Source organism: Schistocerca gregaria, chromosome 6 (genome assembly GCF_023897955.1).
Source record: "Schistocerca gregaria isolate iqSchGreg1 chromosome 6, iqSchGreg1.2, whole genome shotgun sequence".
NCBI lineage: Eukaryota > Metazoa > Arthropoda > Insecta > Orthoptera > Acrididae > Schistocerca > Schistocerca gregaria.
The window spans coordinates 88,767,679-88,795,034 of NC_064925.1; the positions used below are offsets into that span (position 1 = coordinate 88,767,679).

Here is a 27,356-nt window from a genome sequence, read left to right on the forward strand (position 1 = left end):
CTGGCTTGTAGCTGTTACACAAATACGTCCCAGCCTTACTTTAAGCTATCCAGTAAAACTGAATTTTCATGGAATGGCCTGTCTCCCTCAAAACTTATGACCAAACGACTCGACTACGGGCGGCTGTCACCTGACGGCGAGAAGAAAGGCTCCTCAATGAGCGAGCCAGGGCCAAGGCGAGCAGACGTAGCCGCCGGGACCTGCCAGCTCACAGTGGCTGGCATTCACTCGCAGGACAGGAGACGGGCAGTCTAGTCTGGCGGTGCGGCGTTTATTCTGGCCGCCGGCGGAATCCGTCGCGACTGTGTCGGAGCCCGCCGGACACGAATAGCCCCCTGACTAAGCCGAGCGCCAAACAAAGGACGGTGAACACTGTGCTTCTGTCAAGTACTCTCGCCACTGCCGCCGACGCCGCCACGCTCACTGGCCACCAGACGCTGCAGCCAGCGAAAGCGGGCCACTTCTTTCTCGCTCTGAATCACCTATACCACCCTCCGTCGCATGGAATCCCTGATGCACTGATGCAGCCCTGGAGAATGACGTATTGTATCACAGCCGTCCACAATACGAGCACGAAGAGTCTCTACATTTGGTACCGGGGTTGCGTAGACAAGAGCTTTCAAATGCCCCCATAAATGAAAGTCTAGAGGGTTGAGGTCAGGAGAGGGTGGAGGCCATGGAATTGGTCCGCCTCTACCAATCCACCGGTCACCAAATCTGTTGTTGAGAAGCGTACGGTCACTTCGACTGAAATGTGCAGGAGCTCCATCTCGCATGAACCACACGTCGTGTCGTACTTGTAAAGGCACATGTTCTAGCAGCACAGGTAGAGTATCCCGTATGAAATCTTGGCGGTGAATGGAGGAAGTACAGTATATACTGACGAAACAAAAATGAGCTCTAACATGGAAATTAAGCGTTTCTGGACACATGTCCACATAACATTTTTTCTTTATTTGTGTGTGAGGAATGTTGGTCGTACCTTTTTGTAACACTCTGTAATAAAATTATTGTGAGTCAGTAGAGCCTTTACTTTCAGTAGTTGATACTGAATTCACCCTTTGCTTTATTTTATTTTTCTGTATGTGTTTGATCTCATTGAACACCCAAAGTGTTCGTGATCGTTCATGTTTGGAAGTAAAAATAGGTGTGATTTATCGTCAACACTACGACCGCAGAATAATTAGGGGTGACAGGCCCACATTTAAATCTAGCGTTATCCATTTTTGCGTACAGTTCCATTCCCAATTCCTCAGTAAGTTCTTTGTCAGGGGCGAACACACGCAAAAATCGGACAAGCAACGGGTGGGGTGTTACACATTTGTCACACCGATGCATCCACTGTTTGGAATATTTTTGTAGTCACCTTTAGAAATGACTGACAGCTCCTCCTCCATCGTCTTTTTTTCCTTGACTTCTTCGATGTTGTCAAACTGGTGTCCTCTCATGCCCCTCTTCATGCGTGGAAATAAATAAAAGTCGCACGGAGTCATGTTAGGCGAGTAAGCTACGTGGGCACTGGATTTTTAGCCAAGGAAAATCTAATAGAGACGGCTTTGTGTTGGTTGCGTTGTCATGGTGGAAGATCCAGTCTCCTGTCTGCCACAAATCGCGTCTTTTTGGACGAACACTGTTGTGCAATCTTCTTAAAACTTCCAAATAAATGGTTTGATTGATGGTCTGACCTCGGGGGAACAAACAATGAATTCGCTACGCCTTTGGCATCAGCATTATTTTGATGTTTTATTTCACTTGACATAACTTTTTTTTGGGGGGGGGGGGGAGGGGGGGCGATGTGACGCTGAGGCATTCCATTGGCTTGACTGTTGCTTTGTTTCTGTGTCGCAACCATAGCTCCATCACTCATCACCTGTAATGACCTTAGATAGAAAACGCATCATATAAATTAATCGTCGATAAAGCAGATGCCAGACTGATCCTACGAAAATGCAATCCGAAAACAAAGGAAGTAGGTTACAGTCCACATGTTCGCCCACTGCTTGAATACTGCTCAGCAGTGTGGGATCCGTACCTGGTAGGGTTGATAGAAGAGATAGAGAAGATCCAACGAAGAGCAGCGCGCTTCGTTACACGATCATTTAGTAATCGCGAAAGCGTTACGGAGATGATAGATAAACTCCAGTGGAAGACTCTGCAGGAGGGACGCTCAGTAGCTCGGTACGGGCTTTTCTTGAAGTTTCGAGAACATACCTTCACCGAGGACTCAAGCAGTATATTGCTCCGTCCAACATATATCTCGCGAAGAGACCATGGGGATAAAATCAGATAGATCAGAGCCCACGTAGAGGAATACCGACAATGTTTCTTTCCACAAACACTACGAGACTGGAATAGAAGGGTGAACCGATAGAGGTACTCAAAGTGCCCTCCGCCACACATCGTCAGGTGACTTGCAGAGCATGGATGTAGATGCAGATGTAGATCAGTTTCAAGCTGTTGCTTCAAAGCATGACATGTTTCAACTCGACGTTCCTTTTGATTGTCAGACGGAACCGGAGGAACAAACTTGTGAACAACCGTTTCCATTCCCAAATCTTCCGTTAAAATTCGCTGAACCGAGCTCCAAGGTAACCCACCAGCCCCTGACAGTTGATCAGTTGTCTGTCTACCGTCTGAGAGCACAAACTCTCGAATTTTATTCAATATTTTCGTCGATTCGGGCAGCTGATCGACGTCCAGAACGTGGTTTGTCATCAACAGACGTGCTGCCATTTTTAAATCGAGCGCACAACTCGTACACTTGAGTTTCTCCCCTGGCGTTGTCTTGGTAAGTTATTTTCAACATTAAAACAGTTTCTGCAGTATTTTTACTGTGTAGAAAACAAAATTTCACAGCTGTCCATTGTGCAATTAAACTTGTCATCACAAAAAACGAAACAGCAACCGAACTGCGCTAGCAAAAGCAGTCACTGCAGATGAATAGAACAAGTCAGGTCGACAACACAGGTGGCACTGAACAGACAATGAGTTGGTCTACACATGCCCAGTAGCAGAATCTCCGACGACGCCAATGTTTTTTTTTTTTTTTCTTAAACTGTGTTCGGGAGTGTTCGAATGAATGGCCTTGCATTCGCTGCATGATCTTCTCGCGGCGTAGCGGTTTCATCAACCGAGGAGGTTTACTTGCTCTCATCTAATCAAAAGTACCTGGTCGCTTCTGTGTCACGTTTTTAGCCGAGCGGCTCTAGGCGCTCCAGTCCGGAACCGCGCTGCTGCTGCGGTCGCAGGTTCGAATCCTGCCTCGGGCATGGATATGTGTGTTGTCCTTAGGTTAGTTAGGTTTAAGCAATTCTAAGTCTAGGGGACTGTGGCCTCAGATGTTAAGTCCCTTAGTGCTCAGAGCCATTTGAGCCATTTTTTCTGTCACGCGGAATTAAACACTAAGTGTCACGAGTGGTGGACCTGCAAGTGTAAAACGAGGTAGAATCTATTACGTTGTCAGTAGAGAGACAGTAGCAGCAGCATACGTGGGTCACGAAATTCAGTGACTTCGAATGGGGAGCAGTCAATCGATTAGTTATCCGAGTAGCAGATCGACCAGGAACATTTCAACCCAGCTAAAACTATACGAGTCGATTGTCGTGATATGAGTGTTAAATGGAGACGCGGTGGAACAACCATAGCTAAAGCAAGACCAGGCGAACGTCACGTACTGACGAGCAGGGACCACTGAGTACTGCGAAGCGCGGTCGTGAAAAACTCGCCTGAAATTAGCGGCAGGAATCACTCGTGACTTCCAGTGTGCTACCAGCAGTCCAGTTAACACCATGACTGTGCTGTCCGCCTGCTTAGCTGGGTGGTAACGTGCTTGCCTCCCACGCACTGGGCCCGGGTTCGATTCCCGGACGGGTCGGAGATTTTCTCCGCTCGTGGAATGGGTGTTGTGTTGTCATCATCATTTGATCCTCACCATCGGCCGCAAGTCGCCCAATGTACCGCCGAGTGAAATAAGACTGGCGGCCGAACCTGAATGGGACATCCCGGCCAACGATGGCCATGCGATCATTTCATTCTCAATGACTGTGCGCAAGGATATGACAAAAATGGGTAGAATAGTCTAACAGCTCCTCATCGCCACACATTTCTATATTAAATGATAAGCGACACTTGATATGGTGTAAATAGCGAAGCCAATAGACAGTGGATCACTGCAAGCGAGTAACCTCGAGTGATGAAGCGCGCTGTATCCTGTAACAATTCGAGAGAAGGATTTGGGTTTGGCGAATGTCTGGAGAAGGTTACCAGTCATCATGTCTAGTGCCAACAGCGAAGAGCGGAGGAGGTGGTGTTACAGAATGATGGTAACAATCGTGGGTAGGGTGTCGCCCTCTTATTCGGCTGAAGAAAACGCTAAATGGTAAAGGATATGAAGACATTTTACATCATTGTGCATGTCATACAACAGAGGAACAGTTTGAAGACGATGACTATACCAGCACCTGAGTGCACACTGTCGTAGCAGCACCTGTGGCACAATGGTCTGTGGACGACAACATTCCTGGAATAGACTGCCCTGGCCAGAGTTGCGACGTGAACCCAATGAAACACCTTTGGCCGGTCGGAGTGGACGTTCTAGGCGCTACAGTCTGGAACTGCGCGACCGCTACGGTCGCAGGTTCGAATACTGCCTCGGGCCTGGATGTGTGTGATGTCCTTAGGTTGGTTAGCTTTAAGTAGTTCTAAGTTATAGGGGACTGATGACCTCAGAAGTTAAGTCTCATAGTGCTCAGAGCCATTTGAACCATTTGAAACACTTTTGGCATCAGTTAGAACGTTGACTTCACTCCAGACCTTAGCGCCCAGCGTTATTATTATCTGATTTCGACTCTGCCATTCTTACACACACATCCAGACACTTCGTTGAAAGTGTCGCCAATGGAGCTCCGGCCGTCATAAAAACGAAGGGTGGACACATTCCATATTGATGTCCACTGATAGGTGTCCGGATACTTTTGATAAAATATTCTGCTAATCTGGCGTTTCTCCACGTTGAAGATCGTGGTAAACCTCACAATGTGCCTCCAGTGATTGCGCTCTCGAGCTGTTTCCAGCCAGTTTGATTCAGCTCCCAGCTGAAGCATTTCGTCATCCGTCATTTCTTGGTTCTACCAAGCGTCTGTATTCCCTCCAGTCTTCCCACAAGTACTGGTCTGGCTCTAGGGCGTTCATGCATAGGAGCCATTTATACTGTCCACCAATGTCGTCTAGTCTTTGTTTTCCTCATAATGGTTACTTGCTACATAGTTTCATACAGTTTCTGATCCTTCCTTTCCTACAGACTTCAGCATTCTATACTACGCTAAAATTTTTCCAAAACTGAATATCACACAGCCCCCGCCAGGGACAGAAGTCCTTTTGTTATAGAAAAAAAAAAAAGAAAAAGAAAGAGAGAGAGAACGAAACTCTACAGTTTGTCCACATGAGAATTCTGGCATCAGATGCCGGTGATAAAGCAGGGTACCCCTTTGCTGGTTCCCCTCTTTTGTCACATGCATCACTGACAGAAGGAAAGAAACAAAGAAGCATAAACCAAATAATATACAATGATTTGCATCTTACACAAAGAAGGCATAGTCTGGCTTGAAGCAGATGGAATGTCTAGCTTGAAATTTGACAGGAAACAGGCATTTCCTGGAATGGCGATTTTTAATTTTACTAATTGGTTGCATTATTTATTTTTATTTTTAGTGCGATTACTGTTCTAGACCTTTACGTTAGCCTGCGTCGGATATTATAATGCCACGAACCTATCAAACTGGAAAATAAATTTTTCGGTAACAAAGGAAAAATTATATGTCCTCACTCTTCCAAATTGTTTCAAATTTTGAAACTACAACTCGAAATGGCTGGAGTGCACACTATTTCTGTGTAGCTACCGGCTTTAAGCCGGCATAAAAGATGAAACAGTTATTAATTTCGGAAGTGACCTCAACTCGCCCTCTAGTGGTCTGTAGATTGTCGGGTTCCGCGTTCGATTCAGGGCCGGGTTCGAAATTTTCTTCACTCTAGGACTGGGTATTTGCATTGTCCTAGACATTTCATCTCGTCTTCATCACGAAGACGCAAAAGTCTTCAAGGTGGCGCCAAACGGAACCGTCTACAGCAGGCGGGCGTGCAGTTCCAGACGGGGTCTCTTGGTGAATAATTCCGTACGATCATTTCATTTAGACAGTGGTGATGACGAAGAGATTATTTATACTGACAGTGAGTAACAAATCGATTTTTCGAGCGGAATATGTTATACTTATGTTGAACCTTTGCAGCCTATGAAACATGGAACATTATATTAAAATTCGAGGAAAATACTACAAACGGTTTGAGGAAGGTTACTTTTACAAGCATTTGTCAGTAACTCTTCACTTAATATGATTTTTAGAAATTTGTTTGTGTCAATTCAACTGGAAGACCTTTACAACATTTATTGGTTGGTTGGTTGCGTTGGAGGAGGTGAGCAAACAGCGAGGACATCGGTCCTGGCAGATTAGGGAAGGATGGGAAAGGAAGTCGGTCTTTTGTATGTATTCGGCAGTTCGTGCAGTACGGTGTTTGATGCAGGTTATTGTGCAACAGATAAGTATGACATTGCGTGTAGTACGGCAACACGTCGGGAAGACATCGTTTGAGTGATTACGATCGTGGACGAGCAGTTAGCTCGAAGCCGGTCGAAATGTCACTATTGTGGCCACATAACTGGTGTGTACAAAAGTGTCTTCTCGCAATCAAGAAAAGGTCGCTGAAATTGGAAATGCTATTCGAAAGCTTGTTGGTGGTCGTAGACCGACCAGAACACCGTGAGAGGATCGATACGTAAGCCGTAGTGGAGAAAAAGAACAGACATCTCACTCCTGGGCAGATCGCTGCACGCCTTGTAATCGATACTAATACAAGTGTCTCCTGCCAGGACAATTTCGCGGTAATTAAATCACGTTGGCTTTGTGTGATCGGAAGACTGTTAAATGTGTCCCGCTTCAAAAACGCCATCGTCGAGAAAGGATTAGCTGGTGTAGGTAGCATGTTGGATGGTGGTCAGCAACAGTGGTCCCGGGTGATGTTCTCCGACGAATTCCACTTCGCTGTGGCAAGTGATTTTAGCCACCTGTTACCGCAGAGGCGGAGGTAGTCCATTAACAAAGGAAGGAGCATGCCATCGTTCGACCAATACTTGAATATTGCTCGTCAGTCTGGGATCGGTACCAGAATGAATCCATAAACAGAGAAGAGCAGCACGTTTCGTTGTAGGTTCATTTAGTTAGTGTGCAAGCGTCAGGGAGATGTTCAGCTAGCTCCAGTGGCAGATTCTGGAGGGGAGGCGTTCCGCGAACGTCCCTAGAAGAGTCAGCCAACACACTGCATCATCCTACGTACATCACGAGAAAAAAAAAAGAAACAGGAAGATAATATTAGTGAGATTCGAGCCCACACAGTTGCTCACCAGCAACAATTTTTTTTGGAAAATTGTGGTAAGAACTGTGGGACCAAACTGCTGAGGTCATCGGTCCATGGGCTTACGCACTACTTAACCTAACTTAAACAAACTGTAAGTAGGCTGTTTAGGTTTTTCTTATTGGTAACGCCACGTAGCGCTCTGTATGAAGATCACTGGGTGTGCTGTGTGCAGTCAGTGGCTGTTTTTCATTGTTGTAATACTCGCCATTGCACCGTTGGGCAGATGGATGTGAACAGCGCGTAGCGTTGCGCAGTTGGAGGTGAGCCGCCAGCAGTGGAGGATGTGGGAAGAGAGATGGCGGAGTTTTCAAATTTGTAAGACTGGATGTCATGAATTGCTATATACACTCCTGGAAATTGAAATAAGAACACCGTGAATTCATTGTTCCAGGAAGGAGAAACTTTATTGACACATTCCTGGGGTCAGATACATCACATGATCACACTGACAGAACCACAGGCACATAGACACAGGCAACAGAGCATGCACAATGTCGGCACTAGTACAGTGTATATCCACCTTTCGCAGCAATGCAGGCTGCTATTCTCCCATGGAGACGATCGTAGAGATGCTGGATGTAGTCCTGTGGAACGGCTTGCCATGCCATTTCCACCTGGCGCCTCAGTTGGATCGGCGTTCGTGCTGGACGTGCAGACCGCGTGAGACGACGCTTCATCCAGTCCCAAACATGCTCAATGGGGGACAGATCCGGAGATCTTGCTGGCCAGGGTAGCTGACTTACACCTTCTAGAGCACGTTGGGTGGCACGGGATACATGCGGACGTGCATTGTCCTGTTGGAACAGCAAGTTCCCTTGCCGGTCTAGGAATGGTAGAACGATGGGTTCGATAACGGTTTCGATGTACTGTGCACTATTCAGTGTCCCCTCGACGATCACCAGAGGTGTACGGCCAGTGTAGGAGATCTCTCCCCACACCATGATGCCGGGTGTTGGCCCTGTGTGCCTCGGTCGTATGCAGTCCTGATTGTGGCGCTCACCTGCACGGCGCCAAACACGCATACGACCATCATTGGCACCAAGGCAGAAGCGATTCTCATCGCTGAAGACGACACGTCTCCATTCGTCCCTCCATTCACGCCTGTCGCGACACCACTGGAGGCGGGCTGCACGATGTTGGGGCGTGAGCGGAAGACGGCCTAACGGTGTGCGGGACCGTAGCCCAGCGTCATGGAGACGGTTGCGAATGGTCCTCGTCGATACCCCAGGAGCAACAGTGTCCCTAATTTGCTGGGAAGTGGCGGTGCGGTCCCCTACGGCACTGCGTAGGATCCTACGGTCTTGGCGTGCATCCGTGCGTCGCTGCGGTCCGGTCCCAGGTCGACGGGCACGTGCACCTTCCGTCGACCACTGGCGACAACATCGATGTACTGTGGAGACCTCACGCCCCACGTGTTGAGCAATTCGGCGGTACGTCCAGCCGGCCTCCCGCATGCCCACTATACGCCCTCGCTCAAAGTCCGTCAACTGCACATACGGTTCACGTCCACGCTGTCGCGGCATGCTACCAGTGTTAAAGATTGCGATGGAGCTCCGTATGCCACGGCAAACTGGCTGACACTGACGGCGGCGGTGCACAAATGCTGCGCAGCTATCGCCATTCGACGGCCAACACCGCGGTTCCTGGTGTGTCCGCTGTGCCGTGCGTGTGATCATTGCTTGTACAGCCCTCTCGCAGTGTCCGAAGCAAGTATGGTGGGTCTGACACACCGGTGTCAATGTGTTCTTTTTTCCATTTCCAGGAACACTTATGAACACTATTGAGGTAAATACATTGTTTGTTCTCCATCAAAATCTTTCACTTGCTAACTATGCCTATCAGTAGTTAGTGCCTTCAGTAGTTTGAGTCTTTTATTTAGCTGGCAGTAGTGGTGCTCGCTGTATTGCAGTAGTTCGAGTAACCAAGATTTTTGTGAGGTAAGTGATTTGTGCAAGGTATAGGTTAATGTTAGTCAGGGCCATTCTTTTGTAGGGATTATTGAAAGTCAGATTGCGTTGCGCTAAAAATATTGTGAGTCAGTTTAAGTTTAGTCCTGTATAATTGTTCAAAGGGGACGTTTCAAAACTTATGCTAAGGAGAATACACACACCCGTGCCCGAGGGAGGACTCGAACCTCCGACGGGGGCAGCCGCGCAACCGCGACAAGACGCCTCAGACCGCACAGCTACCCCGCGCGGCTTTGCCAGCAACAGTTTTTCCCGCGAACCATTTGGGACTGGAACAGGAAAATGGAGAAATGACACAGCTACACAAAGTATCCTCCAACACAACCCGTAAAATCACTTGGCGGCGTATAGATGTAAACTTAGACGGAGGCGTTATTGCTCCACAATAGCCGGCGGGTGTGGCCGAGCGGTTCTAGGCACTTCAGTATGGAAGCGCGCGTCCGCTCCCTTCCAAGGTTCGAATCCTGCCTCGGACATAGATGATTCTTTTTCTCCACAACAACTCCTGCTCCTCCACATGATTCTGCATAGGACACAGTGGCACATGCAACTTCGCCCCCTTTCCCCCCCCCCCCCCCTTCTGACATAGCACGTCCTCCATCGGATGAAGATCCATTGCGTCGGAGACACTTTCAGAACGAGTTGAGGTGGTTTTGGAACTGGAACGTTTTTAGAAATATGAGAATCTAGGCGTCTAGAACAAGGTACCCGCTAAGTAGCCCATAGTTGGAAAAAATACGTCGCACTGAAGAATGAACAAAGTGACACAGTCACAGCTTGACTCTGTCGATGCCGGCCGCGGTGGTCTCGCGGTTCTAGGCGCGCAGTCCGGAGCCGTGCGGCTGCTACGGTCGCAGGTTCGAATCCTGCCTCGGGCATGGATGTGTGTGATGTCCTTAGGTTAGTTAGGTTTAAGTAGTTCTAAGTTCTAGGGGACTAATGACCACAGCAGTTGAGTCCCATAGTGCTCAGAGCCATTTGAACCATTTGACTCTGTCGAGGTGATAATTAAAACTTAATGACGTCACCTCGTATTACTGTTATCTCTGCAGAAACGTATCTACAATGTACAGTATTTGCTCTTTCCGATACGAGCACAGAATTCTTCCCAAGAAACAGATATGTAATCAATCGACGTTCGCGAGCTTGGAGCGGACAAACCGGTCACGAACGCAAGCTGCACGATCTATCCGCCGCTACAGGGGTCTCCTTCCTCGTATAATGAATGATTTGCCCTCTAGTGCGGAAGAGCCTTTGCCTTCAAGCTCAGTCGGAAAACACGACCCGCGACTTTCACTCCCGACTGCAGCAATTTTTTGTTCTTAGATTCTTGCCGAGCGAGATACAGACATTTCCTATGCAAAGGTGTCAGCAGAAGGTAAGGAGTGACATCTTACGCAACGAACGTCAGTGACAGTCGCGAAAGATTTATAACATATTAGCTTTCGGAACAATAGCTAGCTGTCACGCAGAGACCTAAAAGTAGCCATAATTCTGACGTTTACTGCTCTCTCGGTTTTTATTGGCTGACAAGGTGTATCGACGAAGGAACCATTTTCTACAAGGTTGTGCTTCCGAAAATAATAACAACGAGGCAGAACCTCAGCAGAAATGGAACAAGCTAGCGCAGCGATCGTGGAAGCGATTCTGTTCCTGGACGAATTATGTAGATAACAAATTATAACAGCATCCTTGCTCATAACAATAGGTGGCCCATTTCTAAGCTCCATAGAAAGGTATATACTTCTGACATTAATCGAAAGTTAAGTAAACAAGGCATATCTCTCTGTTTTAATAGTTAAGGAAGCCGGTTAAGGCTACATTTACGTCGTGTTGCACTCTAACAGATCAGTGCAGATCTGACGATACCCTCTAACGACCAAAACCGGCCAACTCCAGCTGTACCATTCTGAAGATTTCACGGAAGTCAATCAGTTTTAACTTATGTAAGTTCGTAGTCTTGTGTCGATTTGAATAAAATCATTGTGGGTATTAGGTAGCGTCATTATAAAACACTAAAACGTCTAAAATGTCGATGTTTTCTACAGACGTTGCAGCCGTCCACTTTAGGGTGATTAACTGATGGACTCTCGTTACGTCTTCTCCTTGTATACTGCCCATTTGGTTTGCTAGGTGCCTAGTGAGGTCACATTCTGAGACGCTACTGGACGATTTGAAGTAAGAAATTGCTATGGGTGGATGGCTGCACTGTGGGCTATTGCTTGTAATTCTCTCGCATGTGATTGGTAGATAGCAGGATCCGAGAAATGTTGAGACCCACGAAGGATACGGTAGACGCTCGCCACGCCCTACTGGGACGTAAGCCGTGCTTAGGTACTTTAGTTGGTAGACTACTTGCTCGCGGGAGGCAGAGGTCCGGGGTTCGACTGCCAATCTTGCACACAGCTTTAATGCCCAAGGACGTTTCATGCTGCAAGGAATTGTCTGTAACTAAAAGTAACTGAAGGAAAGAGAGACGTCGAAGAAGACCTGGGACGCTAAATGGCATTAAAAACGATTGATATTGTCATTAGGTTAGGAAAGAAACACAGGACAGAAGAAAGTAGTATCTAGTGGAGACCTATTTTAAGGTAGGAACACGAAAGGACACAGGTAGAATCAATATAGGCCACTACATACATACATACAGGGTGACCAGAAGGTATGGTCAATATTCGGGGATGTGATACGAACGCTCATTTGAAGCAAAAAAAAAGTCTTCTTATGGACATATGCCCTATTTCGAATCGTTTCTGAGATAGAACACATTTAATTTACATTGTTATTTACTTCCTGTATTATTGAATACATTGCCAGGTTTACACATGCACCCATGTACAACAGTTAGTAAACATTACAACTTTGGTTTTATAAATTGTCAGTTGAAAAACAGATATTCGTAAGACATTAACCTCAAAGCATTACCGCACACGTAGCGTCACAGCTGTTGTACAGTTCACAATAGATATTCGAATATACCACCGTCGAAGTTAGTGCAATTGTGCACTCTTTAGAGAACATGTTGTGTTAATTAATGAGGGCAGCAGCGGCCACGATGTGGCAAGACAGACCACCTCGCATATGCTTTCGTTCCTACGCATCAGACTTCATCCAACCCCATAAACAAAAATCGAACGGCGTAATACTTTACAGACGAATGGAAAAACTGATAGAAGCCGACCTCGGGGAAGATCAGTTTGGATTCCGTAGAAATGTTGGAACACGTGAGGCAATACTGACCCTACGACTTAGCTTAGAAGAAAGATTAAGGAAAGGCAAACCTACGTTTATAGCATTTGTAGACTCAGAGGAAGCTTTTGACAATGTTGATTGGAATATTCTCTTTCAAATTCTCAAGGTGGAAGGGGTAAAATACAGAGAGGGAAAGGCTATTTAAAATTTGTACAGAAACTAGGTGGCGGTTATAAGAGTCGAGGGGCATGAAAGGGAAGCAGCGGTTGGGAAAGGAGTGAGACAGGGTTGTAGCCTATACCCGATGTTATTCAATCTGTATATTGAGCAAGCAGTAAAGGAAACAAAAGAAAAATTCAGAGTAGGAATTAAAATCCATGGAGAAGAAATAAAAACTTTGAGGCCCACCGATGACATTGTAATTCTGTCAGAGACAGCAAATGACCTGGAAGAAAAAAATGGTTCAAATGGCTCTGAGCACTATGGGACTTAACTACTGAGTCATCAGTTCTCTAGAACTTAGAACTACTTAAATCTAACTAACCTAAGAACATCACACATAACCAAGCCCGAGGTAGGATTCGAACCTGCGACCGTAGCGGGCGCGCAGTTCCAGATTGTAGCGCCTAGAACCGCTCGGCCACCCCGACCGGCTGACCTGGAAGAGCAGTTGAACGGAATGGACAGTGTCTTGAAAGGAGGATATAAGATGAACATCAACAAAAGCAAAACGAGGATAATGGAAAGTAGACGAATTAAGTCGGGCGATGCTTTGGAAATTAGATTAGGAAATGAGACGCTTAAGGTAGTAAAGGAGTTTTGCTATTTGGGGAGCAAAATAACTGATGATGGTCAAAGTAGAGAGGATATAAAAAGTAGACTGGCAATGGCAAGGAAGGCGTTTCTAAAGAAGAGAAATTTGTTAACATCGAGTATAGATTTAAACGTCAGGAAGTTGTTTCTGAAAGTATTTGTATGGAGTGTAGCCATGTATGGAAGTGAAACGTGGACGATAAATCGTTTAGACAAGAAGAGAATAGAAGCTTTCGAAATGTGGTGCTACAGAAGAATGCTGAAGATTATATGGGTAGATCACATAACTAATGAGGAGGTATTGAATAGAATTGGGGAGAAGAGGAGCTTGTGGCACAACTTGACTAGAAGAAGCTATCGGTTGGTAGGACATGTTCTGAGACATCGAGGGATCATCAATTTAGTATTGGAGGGCAGCGTGGAGGGTAAAAATCGTAGAGGGAGACCAAGAGATGAATACACTAAGCAGATTAAGAAGGATGTAGGTTGCAGTAGGTACTGGGAGATGAAGAAGCTTGCACAGGATAGAATAGCATGGAGAGCTGCATCAAACCAGTCTCAGGACTGAAGACCACAACAACAACAGCGTAAAGTCTGGCGACGTTGGTGGCCAGTCGATTGTACTGGGGAGAAATCGCGGGGGTGGGGGTGGGGGGGGTGAGGGGGGATTAAATTTCATGTCTACTGCTATACCTTATGAATAAATGTGTTCCATGTCGCATACTATTCGGAATAGAGAATACGTGCATAGGAAGCTTTTTCTTTCATTTGAACGTTCCTGTCGTAGCCCAGAATATTCATAACTCCTTCTACGACACCACGCAGAAAAAAATTTTGAGCAGAAAATTCACGAGTGTACAGTTGGCCTGGCAGGAAAACCCAAGTAGACCAGAACCGCATGGTCTGATAAGCGGAAAAGTGCCGATTCTGAGAGAGTGACGATAATATGGCCTCAAAGGAAAGCTAAAACAACAGTCTGAAAAAACGCATGGTGTACATAAGTGTGGTCCAGTGGGACCCAAACATGAATTAGGTATTTGAAAGTGTTGGCAACGAGACGGTAGCGACGGCCAGGACGCCAAGTGCTGCCCCCCAAGTGCGGCCCTCCAGATCTAGGCCAACGAGAACTTCAGCGGGCTTCCAGCGGCCTCTGGAGTAGCGGCCTCCATTAGGCAACACAGTGGCCGCTTTCATGGAATGCGGAATGCGTCAGCCGGGTGTTGTCCCGCCACAGGAGAGGGCTTCTCAGGCCTTAAGCTGTTTGTCCACAAGAGAAACCCCGAGAGGGTACGCGTGCGAAGCGGATCACAACATTAGTTGACTTTCATTTGTTCGGTCAAGGAACGAAGCGCTGAACGCCGTATGTGCCGAAATCAGTGATCTCTATACTACCTGCATGTTGAACTTCAGCTATCTGATCGCGGCAATCATAGGTGCTGACATTTCGTTTCTTGCCAAACTACAACATGGTTGCTATGAAATGTCACTAGAACACGAAAAGAAAATGCTTTTCGACTCCGCTCCCACATCAGCCTATTACATCACATGTTGACATAAAGTTCAAAACAAGAAATCAGCCTCCAATTTTTTGTCACGTCCAGACCGATGGAAACTTGTTTGCCAAACTATAACATGACGGACGATGCAAACCACATGAGTCTGCAGACACGCTGTGGTTCAGACTTCTACATCCAGGTTGTATAGAGATCACTGACCGAAACACATCCACTCTGGGTCGCCTTGTTAAATGCACTACACTGCGATAATTCTGCCGAGAAGTGTCGTAACAAACCACTCGTTAGACTGGTCCCTGAGTGCTGCTGATCACTCTTTGACTCTTAGGAGAGGGGCACTGAGCCTCACGAAGACATTTACCGTTGACATTCCGAGAGCGAACTTTCCAAGTACAGTCGAGTAACAAATTACTCGCACTTCTTGTCATACACATCTCGCAAAATGACCATGACGAAAATCACGACGAAAAAACCGCAGAAATTGGAGTTCGTGTGTGGACTTACCGACTGTACTTCATCCCGCGCACCATTCGCGAATGGATCAGAGGTGGTGGGGTGGGGGAGGGGAGGGGGAGGAGGGGGACGTTAGGAGGGATGGTAGTGGTGACAGAAGAACCCTCCGTTGGAGAGGGAACGAAAAACAGAATTTAATCCCTGATTCCTTATCTCGCAAAGGCCGTACCACAGCAGTTACAACAGCGTCCGCACGAACTGAAACACGACTGTAATCTGCCGTCCATCGCTATCCTAAGCGATGCGAATTGTTGTCTCTCCCGTCTTAATGCTTCTAGGACTGATCGCGGGGCTACGCTAAGGGATAAACCCTTACCTCGATTAACAAAATTTTGTCGACACTCGTATTTCGATTGCTTCCTTAATAAGATGTCCGAGAAATAACTGAATGAGGAGATAACTGACGTCTATTCGAAACCACGCATGTGCTTTCCCGTTAAGCTGTGCTCTGCCAGACCAGACTTATTTTCCTGCCCATGTGAAACACAATCAAAAGAATGTTTCAGCGTACTTTAAAGTTTCGCTGAGAACCTCTCAACGAGTCGGTGTAAATTCTTTTGTCAAAATAGAATGTAAATTTAACAACTGTAAGCTTCTCGTTTTCTAGGACAGAAAGTAGTGTAGAATAATCTAGTTTTAAACTCAAAAAATAAGGACTAAAAGATTGTGTTAACAAAGAGCTAAGTATATTTTATTGTACAACATGATTCTAATTAAATTATTTGCCATTTTCACAAAGAAAAGTCAAGCTGTGTCCCTCATCTCCTGTACAGAGTTTGTGGGCCTAGAAGAAGCACAATTAGCAGTAAATCTACGGCTCTTCTGGCCTTAAATTTGAAAATTTTTCCTCGCACTACATGCACTCTCTATCGTCATCGTTGCCGTCGAAAATAGCTTTTCTAGTACTGGATTTTCCGCTCTTTTCATTCTTCTTTTCCCTGTCTTTTTCTCTTCGGTTGCTTTCTGTTTTTAATTTGTTTTGTTTTCATTCTTTATTTGCCGTTTCGAGGTCACTCTTATGAGCACTTGCTGTAAGTATCGTACCAGAGCGCTTCTTTTGGACGTTGCTATTACATTTTTCCCCTTAAGGAAACTGGCCAGAGGCCACATCGAGATGGCCACGTTGCTCGCATTGACGCTATTACACAAAATCTGTACACGCTCTAATAGCATAACAGAAATTTCATGTCGGATTATGGAGTCAAGATATGGAACTTTCAACAGAATTTCCGTAAAACGACGTAAGTCACATTCCCTTTCCACAATCAGTGCATAAACTGAGCACTTAACTTAAATCAGGATAACTAAAATCCACAAAAAATTTTAACTCTGAGTAGCGGCACAGTAAACAAGTTAGCCGTGGTGGGGTGACTAGGCCCTCCATCGAGAATAAGTTAAAGCATTCCTCGCGTCATGTCAGCATCTTCTTGGCCCCAGAACCCCAACGGCTACTTTGCAGCCAGCGCCAGTTTTCCAACCTCTCTTCTGCTGAATAAAATATCATCACTTTTATTTAAGTGCATTAAATGAAATATATGCATAACTTTGTAGATCTGAGTCTTTTCTAGTAATGTCTATCAGTCGAAGATCACTGAATAGTACGAGGGCCGTTCCAAAAGTACCGCCTCTTTATCTTTTTGTGGCGCCAGATTTCGTTGGTGTATTGCTAATGCTTGAAGCTTCCTCTTTCGTTTACAGGTGATTCCGCTGTTCTGTGGTGGTTGACACCAACGGAGAAGTATTCGAAAATGGAGTATGATGCACACTGCTTATATAATAGCAATGTGATTGAATTCCTCACTGCTGGAGAAACTGCGCCGATTGAAATCCATCGACCTTTCTGAAGGTGTGCAGAGACATTATAATAGACGTTAGCAAAGTGAGGAAATGGATACGGCATTTTCTTGGTGGATGACTTAGTTGTGGCGGCAGATTCGACTGAAAGTTTGCAAAAGTAATATTTCAGAGCTAGATCAGAAATGTAAGGACTGTGGTATGAAGATTAGTATCTCCAAAACGAAAGCGATGTCAGTGGGAAAGAGATATAAACGGATTGAGTGTCAAATAATAGGAACAAAGTTAGAACAGGTGGACGGTTTCAAGTACTTAGGATGCATACTCTCACAGGATGGCAACATAGTAAAATAACTGGAAGCGAGGTGTAGCAAAGCTAATGCAGTGAGCTCTCAGCTACGATCTGCTCTCTTCTGCAAGAAGGAAGTCAGTACCAACACTAAGTTATCTGTGCACCGTGCAACCTTTCGACCAACTTTGTTGTATGGGAGCGGAAGCTGGGTGGATTCAGGTTACCTTATCAATAAGGTTGAGGTTACGGATACGAAAGTAGCTAGGATGATTGCAGGTACTAGTAGATGGGAACAATGGCAGGAGGGTGTCCACAATGAGGAAATCAAAGAAAAACTGGGAATGAACTCTATAGATGCAGCAGTCACGGCGAACAGGCTTAGATGATAGGGTCATGTTACACGCATGGGATAAGAAAGGTTACCCAAGAGACTCATGGGTTCAGCAGTAGAGGGTAGGAGGAGTCGGGTATACCAAGGAGAAGGTACCTGGGTCGGGGTAAGAATGATTTTGAAGTAATAGGCTTAAGATCAGAAGAGGCACCAGTGTTAGCACTAAATAGGGGATCATAGAGGAATTTTATAAGGGGGACTATGCCCGAGACTGAACGCTGTAAGGCATAAACAGTCTTATATGATGATGATGATGATCTCTTGTCAGAAACATACACAGGTTCTCAGTTAACATGTCATATACTCTTGGACTAAAAGTTTGTCACTTCCTGTTCATTTTCAGTCATTCTGCAATACAGGAGGCTGGACACAGCCGACACTGGAGCACGTGCTGGACTGTCTGGACTTCCCCACAATCACAATTAGTATTGTTTTCTGTACTGTAGCCCCATCTTGCCAGGTTAAACCTTGACCTATCCACTCCTGATCTCCGTTCTAAGATTTCCAAGCCATCCATTCCTCGTCATGTCGTGGAGGCAGAGTTCCAGAAACTCTTTTCCAACCAGAGGGAAGGGAAGTCTTATCCCTCCAAAGCTGCACCCAGGCATTTTCAACAGTGTTAGTAAGCACCTTTGATGTTCTAAGGAAACTCTTCTTTGACCTCAGTTGCTGCGAATGTGCTTAATGTCCATACAGGAGGTGATGGCTTTGTTCTTGTTCCAGTTCCTTTCGTTCCTTATTCGCCGCAATTACTCGTCGAATGGGAGATGGTACTATTTTTGCAGGGTGGTAAATCCATTCGATAGGAGTAGATTTCAAACAACCTGTTATAATTCAGCAGGTGTCTTTGAGAGCTACGTCTACCTGTTTGGCATGCGATCAACTAGAGCAAACAGTACAAGAGTACTCTGCTCCAGAACAGGCTAATGCAACTGCAGAGGTTCGGATGGTTTCACGTTGACTGCACCACTGTGATCCGGTCAGTTTTCTTATCAGATTAAAATTGTGTGCCGGACCGAGACTCGAACTCGGGACCTTTCCCTTTCGCCGGGAAGTGCTCTACACAGTTTTAATCTGCCAGGAAGTTTCATATCAGCACACACTCCGCTGCAGGGTGAAAATCTCATTCTAGAAACATCCCCCAGGCTGTGGCTAAGCCATGTCTCCGCAATATCCTTTCTTCCAGGAGTGCTAGTTCTGCTAGGCTCGCAGGAGAGCTTCTGTGAAGTTTGGAAAGTAGGAGAAGAGGTACTGGCGTATGTAAGGTTGTGAGGACGGGGCGTGAGTCGTACTTGGGTACCTCAGTTGGTAGAGCACTTGCCCGCAAAAGGCAAAGGTCCCGAGTTCGAGTCTCGGTGCGCATACAGTTTTAATCTGCCAGGAAGTTTCATAACAGCGCACACTCCGCTGTAGAGTGGAAATCCCATTCTGGAGTTTTCTTAACAGATTGTTCCTGGCGGAAACTTTCAACTTCGAATTCAAGCAGTGTCTCTTGAAAGTAAGAGATTTATCCAGATATTCTGGAGTGTAGCAATGTCTGTAACTCCACAGCAACTATCAACTCGTTACGGGTTGAACCCACGGTTTCGAAGGAGCAAAAACTAGAATTTATTTCCTCACAACGACTGTCGAGTTTCGCCCTCATACGACAATGTCAAGTGAAACATGGAGCAACCAACACGATTCATAGAGTAAACTGCAGGTGAAGGCATGTACTATTCTGAACTCCAGTTCTCAACAGTTAATGCCAATATAACGACAGAATGCAGTATGCTGAACTCGTACCATTATGCTTATGATATTATGCTACATGTTCTGGGGAGCGCCCTCCTTCCCATTCACGCACAAACAGACGCACACACACATACACACATGCGCGCGCGCGCGCGCCCACACACACACACTCACACACACACACACACACACACACAGCCATGTTTTCATATACCGAATACTTTTACAGTAACATTAAAGTTTACTTTGTCAACTAATTTACCAAGCAAGAGAGCACAGTGATTGAGACACTTGTATTCTATGAGGTGACAAAAGTCATGGGAAAGTCACAAGGTATAAAACGGAAGTGCATTCGCGGAGCTGTCGTTTGTGCTCCAGTGATTCATGTGAAACAATTTCTAACGTGATTATGGCCACATGACGTGTGTGAACAGACTTTGAACGGAGAATGGTGGTTGGAGCTGGACGTATGGGACATTCTACTAAGGAAATCGTTAGGGAATTCAACATTCCCATATCCACAGCGTCAACAATGCCCCGAGAATACCAAAGTTCAGGTCTTCGCTTAACGACCTAGAGCAGTGGCATTCGTGTAAAGTCGTCAGTGCTAACAGACCAGCAACACTGCTTGGAATAACTGCATACATTAATGTGGGACGTACGACGAATGTATTCATTTGCACAGTGCGGGGAAATTTGGCGTTAATGGGATATGGCAGCAAACGACTGAAACGAGTGTCTTTGCCAAGAGCATGACTTTGCCTGCAGCTCCTCTCCTGGGGTCGTGACTCTATCGATTGGACTCTACACGACTGAAAAACCGTGGCCTGTTCAAATGAGTCTCGATTTCACTTGGTAAGGGCTAATGGTTGCGTTCAAGCGCGGCGCAGACCCCACGAAGCAATGACTCAACTTGCCAACAAGGCACTGTGCAAGCTGGTGGTGCTCCCATAATAGTCTGGGCGGCCCTTACATGGGATGGATTTGGTCCTCTGGCCCAACTAAACTGATCATTTACTGGAAATATTTATGTCGGCTACTTGTAGATCATTTGCAGTCATTCATGGATTCATGTTCCCAACGAACGATGTAACTTTTATGCATGAAAATGTGCCCTGTCACCGAGCTACAGTTGTTCGCGATTGGTTTTAAGAACGTTCTGGACATTTCGAGCGAATGATTTGGCCACCCAGATCGCCCGCATGATTCCCATTCAACATTTATGGTACATAATCGTTAGATTGGTTCGAGCACAACATCATTCACCGGCGACACTTTCGCAATGATGGATGTCTATACTGGCAGCATGGGTCAATGTTTATGCAGGGGACTTGCAAACGACTTCTGGAGTCCACGCCATGTCGAACTGTTACACTACGTCGGCAAAAAGAAGGTCCATCACGATATGTTTCAAATGGCTCTGAGCTCTATGGAACTTAACATCTGAGGTCATCAGTCCCCTAGAACTTAGAACTACTTAAACCTAACTAACCTAAGGACATCACATACATCCATGCCCGAGGCAGGATTAAAACCTGCGACTGCAGCGGTCGCGCGGTTCCAGACTGAAGGGCCTAGAACGGCTCGGCCACAGCGGTCGGCTCCAACACAAATATTAAGGAGATATACAATGATTTTTGTTACCTCAGTGTAGACTCACATTGATAGCAAATCGATTAAGCCAAATACCGGCGTAGTACCTTTGTAAAAGACGAGAGAGATTTCATTCCCCATTCGAGCTTTGGTTCGTCTCTGGCGATCTTGTCTCCAACAGGACGTCGTATGCTAGTCTTCAATCCCTATGTCTTTTAAACATATATGTTTTTCCAAAGTTAGTCACTGTTGTTTGTCATCTGTAAGTATGGTAAGTTCACTGTCTTTGTCATCTATAAGTTAACTACGCAGTTCATTTTCTAGCTATGTAGATTTGTTACTTATGTCAGAGGAAACAGGAAGTTTCTGATTGAGTTTTAAACCTACAGTGCATTATTCTGGTGATACGTTTCTGACGCGACCTTGCATATGTAAGATTATAATATCTGTCAGCAACAGAACCGCGTAGTTCCAAGCAAATGTAATGTAATTATTGTTAATGAGTGCAACAGAAAACCAGACAAAGTTGCAAATGTCATTTTTTTTTATTTATCTGATAACTAGTTTCGGGTTGGGACCCATTTTCGAATCATCCAGATAGTCAAAATAGTATATCCAAAACGATAAGATCCATTTCAAAAATATATACGAATTACAAAGTGCAAACGAAAAATTTGAGCGATATATGTACTTCATAATACGTACATACTTTGACATGGTTCTTATACTATTGGGTATATCATATTTGACTATCTGGATGATTTGAGAATGAATCCCAGCTCGAGACAAGACATTCCGTAAATTAAAAAAAAGTGAAAATTGCAACTCTGGCTGGTTTTCCGTTGTACTGATGAACAAAAGTTGCTGACCTGCGGTTATTTCAGCGTACCGGAAGTTCGTAATCATTGTTAATGTTCATTTGGAGTGTATGCTTGCATGTGCGCAAATGGACGACGATAGGAGACCGAAAGGCGTAATAATTAACAATGACTATTGGATGATGGATATGACATCACGGAAAAATGACATATAGGAGTGTTAGGCCGACAGGGTATGGAAGAGAGCTTCTGTAAAGTTAGAAAACTTGTGGAGAAGTGGTTGCAGAAGTGAAGCTATGACGGTGAGTCGCGAGTCATGTCCAGGTAGCTCTTATCATTAAAACCATTATCCACGAAAGGCAGCTTTCCCGGTTTTAGGCCTAATCCGAAATACAGTTTTAATCCGTCTGGGGGTTTCAAAACAGTGCACATTCCGCTGCAGACTGAAAGTTACATTCTTGAGACATACACTAATATTTATAAATTAGTATCGATTGTAAAGTACCCAGAGTCGGATATCGACAGGCAACAATTTATATGATACTAATAGACAGTCTCTTGAAAGGAGGGTATAAGACGAACATCAACAAAAGCAAAACGAGGATAATGGAATGTAGTCGAATTAAGTCGGGTGCTGCTGGGGGAATTAGATTAGGAAATGAGACACTTATTGTAGTAAAGGAGTTTTGCTATTTGGGGAGCAAAATAACTGATGATGGTCGAAGTAGAGAGGATATCAAATGTAGACTGACAATGGCAAGGAAAGCATTTCTGAAGAAGAGAAATTTGTTAACATAGAGTATAGATGTAAGTGTCAGGAAGTCGTTTCTGAAAGTATTTGTATGGAGTGTAGCCATGTATGGCAGTGAAACGTGGACGATAAATAGCTTAGACAAGAAGAGAATAGAAGCTTTCGAAATGTGGTGCTACAGAAGAATGCTGAAGATTAGATGGGTTGATCACGTAACTAATGAGGAGGTTTTGAGTAGAATTGGGGAGAAGAGGAGCTTGTGGCACAACTTGAGTAGAAGAAGGGATCGGTTGTTAGGACATGTTCTGAGACATCAAGGGATCACCAATTTAGTACTGGAGGGCAGCGTGGAGGGGAAAAATCGTAGAGGGAGACCAAGAGATGAATACACTAAGCAGATTCAGAAGGATGTAGGCTGCAGTAGGTACTGGGAGATGAAAAAGCTTGCACAGGATAGAATAGCATGGAGAGCTGCATCAAACCAGTCCCAGGACTGAAGACCACAACAATAACAATTATACTGTGACAGGCTGAGAAAGAGCAAATGCAGTGTTCCATAGGGACTAATGCTGTTGCAGTTACTCTTCTTCCACTAGTTGCGCAGCGTCCACATTCGACAGGCGATTGTGATATGTAAAGGGTGTTCTAGCAGCATCTATGGCGTTCCATGGGGACTCGTGCTGAGATCTGTGTCGTTAAGTCAAGACTGCGTTTCTGGATCGATTTGATGATTATTCGAGCAAAGTTGACAATGCGTATGTCATTAGATTGCTGTCTTTAAGCGAGAGAATCACAAATTCCGTTATTTTATCGCTCTAAGACGAGAAAGCCCGCATGTGCCTTCTGTCGGTATTGTCTGAAATATGTCGTCGGCCCGTTTACAGGACAACGCGTAATCCATTGCACCCAGGCAGTAGCCACAGAGTAAACTGTTTTTACGTGACGCCTCTTATCGTGGAGGCACGCCCTGTGTTTACGGAGAGACGGAGAAGCGATTTACCGTCTGTGTGTCCAATAAATAGCGGAGCGGGCGCTCCCGGAACGAGGCGTTAATTACAGTGTTTAGCGGCTGTACTCACCGAGGGAGCGTGCTGTCTGGGGGGCGGCGGCGGCGCCGTGCTGCTGGTGCTGTCCTGGTAGTCGCCGAGGTCGTCGTCGTCGAAGCTGTCAGAGTCGTAATCGTCACCGGCCCAGTCACGCTGCAGCGGCGACTCCGTCGTGGGCGGGAAGCGCGCGTGCATGAAGCGCTCCAGGGGCGACGGCTGGCGTGCGTGGGCGGCGGGCAGTCGCACCACAAGGGACAGCACCACCACCACCAGAGGTGTCAACACCAGCAACGATGCTCTCTGCGCCATGGCCTCAGGCGGTGCTGGACACGAGCATTACACGGTTATCACTTGGTCTGTACGTCGACGCTGGCGGGCCACGCCGGGTGCCGTCAGGTGGCCGAAGAACTGTGATGTTCCACAGGGATCAGTGTAGGGCCCTCAGTTGTTGACTGAAGATTGGTGACACGGCAGTATCGCCAGTCGTGTAGTTACTCTAGACAGTGGACTGACAACAATCGATGCCAGGACACCAATTTTATACTGGCTGCGTGGGAGGGCAATTGCGATGTCCTGTCGGGATGGACGCTACGGCCAGAGCTGTTAGCCAAAGATAATTATTACAATAATGTCACCAATTTTGCAGTCAGTGTCCACAACCGACTGATAACAGCTAACATATGACACCAGTTTTGTAATGACAGGCTGAGAAAGAGCACATATAGTGTGCCACAGGACTGATGCTGGGGCCTCAGTTATTGACTAAATGTTGCGGTTACGCTGCTTCCACTAGTACTGCAGTGTCCCCAGTCGATTGGGAATTCTTGTTGTATGACGCTTGCAGCGGGCCTAGAATTTATATATGGTGTTCCTCAGGGACTGATGCTGAGACCCGAGTTGTTAGCTACACACTGATCAGGTGCAGCTTCCACTACGTCTTCAGTAAGTGTCCACACGTAATTTGCAATAATGAAAGTGCGATGCTAATTTTCATCCGCTCAGCATGATTGCATCTAATTAATGCACCAGCTGCTATATGAAGCACGACCTAGTACCTGTAAGCACAGTCTTTTCCACTTACGTCGGCTTGTGACAAGATGTTGAAAAGGTTCGACGTAAGACTAAATATATACGATGTATAAATAATCCTCACTGAAGCCAGTTTATGTACACTATTGATATCTTTCCTCACTCTCAGTTACCAAGAAACTTCCATTATGACAGTCGTTATCCGTTGTTTCCTTTCAGATACAGATATTTACAACGAAATCACTTCACTGTTAGTTGGTCTAATAGTTAATTACCTCAACTAAATCGCCACATTTTACTTTGAGTGAAAGGAGTGCACAGGCCTCTGCAAAATTGTGAAAAGGGCACGAAATACCAAATGTCCGAACTATCAAAAGTTGTACGAGAATGTCGTATCTATCACGATAACCTAATGGTTCTACGCGGATTCGCAGAAACGCGATGTGCGAATTTGGACTGAATAAAAGAAACCGGTACCCTTGTCAAAAGTCCTCAAGCGACGTTTCCGAGGCGTGACACGTCAGTTGCAGAGCGCTAGCGGACTCGTCAGGTGCAGACAGCACAGCTGGCGGCGTGACGCGTGCCTGCAGGTGCAGCAGCGGTGGTCGCGGCGCCAGCGCAGCTGCAGGTGGCGGGAGAAGGTGCGCGGTGGAGCAGCGCGCGGGCCAGACTGCGGGGCTGTGTGTGCAGAGCCGGCCCGCGGCAGCTCGCGCCACCCGCCGCCGCCTCCCATTGGCTGCCGCGGGGACACTCTGCTCCCGCCGCCGCCGCCGCCGCTGCCCCCAGCAGGTGACCGCCACCTCACGCTGCCGCCTGATCGCATTAATCTCTCGTCTCTCTCACACACACACACCTCCCTTCCTGCTACCAGTCCTCCGCTACTTTCTTTTTGCTTCTCGGTTCCATTTTCCTAAAGACGACTTCTGACAAATTATACGTCAGCCAGCCTCGACATATTTTTGTTTTCCTCATTTAATGCCACCTTTCACCGGACGCTGACGAAATGTTACGTCACGGGACGGTAACGCGCCACCAAGTAGCGGGTGTGAAGCGCTGTTGTTATTATCTCAAGCCCGAACACTGGTTTGAAGTAGAGAGCCTCTATAGGGAGAGAGTGGCCATAGATGAAGTTGCACGTGATTAGCTTTGGCAGAAAAATGGCGCAAAACGTCCCTCGCGCTTCCTATGTTTGCCGTGCTTTTGAGTTGAAGTTCAGAGGACTTTTGGAAACGATTGAAAGGTATTTGAATTATTGAGAAACTTGTTATGCGTTGTGCATGCATGCTCGGTTTTGTTGTATATAGTTTTTAGTACGTAATTGGCGTTTGCGATCTTAAATACTAGTTGAAATAATGAAGCGTTCTGTGATGAAGTCGGTAGACCTACATGTTTGAAGTAAACACGTTAGTAATTGTACAGTATTGTTTTTGGCATCTGTATTTAGTTCTGCAGACGTTCGTAAACGATGCCAGGTTGCGCTGCATTTGGTTGATCCAATAGAGGCGAAGGTGGGTTTCGCATGTTAGCATTTCCACGCAGTGAAGAAAGACGAAAGCAGTGGGCAGTCGCAGTCAACAGGACTGACGTAAATCAAACAGGATGCGAAGTAAGTCGTTTTTGCTTTTTACTACATATAAAACAACTTGCAATATACATAGTTAAATTTGAAAACAGACCTGTAAAATGGCTGTGTGAAAATTATTATAACACATTACTCTTATAAACAAAGGCATTTAACGAATGATTTCGCCATATTGTCTTGTGCTTTTGATTCGGTGAGTGTGTACTCCACTACTCCACTACTGGCCATTCAAAAGTCCGGCCCCCAGTTTGGCAGAAAAATGGCCGCCGTATCGTCCGGTTGGCCACTCTCTCCCTATACAGGCTCTCTAGTTTGAAGCAGTTCCGCAGCCTGTGAAAGCAGTTTCATCTCTTGGTATTTCTCCACAAATTTTATCCCCGCTCTACCCCCCACCTAACACACTGCTGCCTGGGGACTGACTGGGTGTTTGTGTTGTCCTCATCGTTTCATCATCATAATCATTCGTGAAAGTGGATAGATTGGACTGTGTAAAGGTTGGGAGTTTGTACTGGCGCTGATGACCGCGTCACACAAACCAAACACCATCGTCATCGTCGTCCATTACCAAAGTGAAGACCCCAGGATGCCTTGATCTCTTGATGTTCTACAGCGATCCTTTACTGGAGGCGGAAGTTATGCCATGAAATTCTTTTTCAGCTCATTCGAGTCAGCATCTCCTCCTCAGTTACTCGCGCTACCCATCTGCTAATATAATCTTCATCATTTTTCTGTAGCACCACATTTCAAAAATTTCTGTTCCTTTCTTGTCGTAACTGCTTTTCGTTCACTTTTCACTCCCGAACAAGGCTACACTTCAGACTAATACCTTCACAATACAATTTTCTAACACTTTAATTTAT

At 45.9% G+C, this 27,356-nt stretch overlaps 1 protein-coding gene across 1 annotated transcript in view; it reads right to left on the reverse strand.

The window, feature by feature from the left end:
- Positions 1–25,572, reverse strand: part of LOC126277956 (uncharacterized) — a 564,263-nt gene extending 538,691 nt beyond the window's left edge. The window contains exon 1 of the mRNA XM_049977571.1: positions 23,919–25,572. Coding sequence (XP_049833528.1) covers positions 23,919–24,194 — 276 coding nt within the window. The 5' untranslated portion in view covers positions 24,195–25,572. The remainder of the gene's footprint in view (positions 1–23,918) is intronic.
- Positions 25,573–27,356: the final 1,784 nt, after the last annotated feature.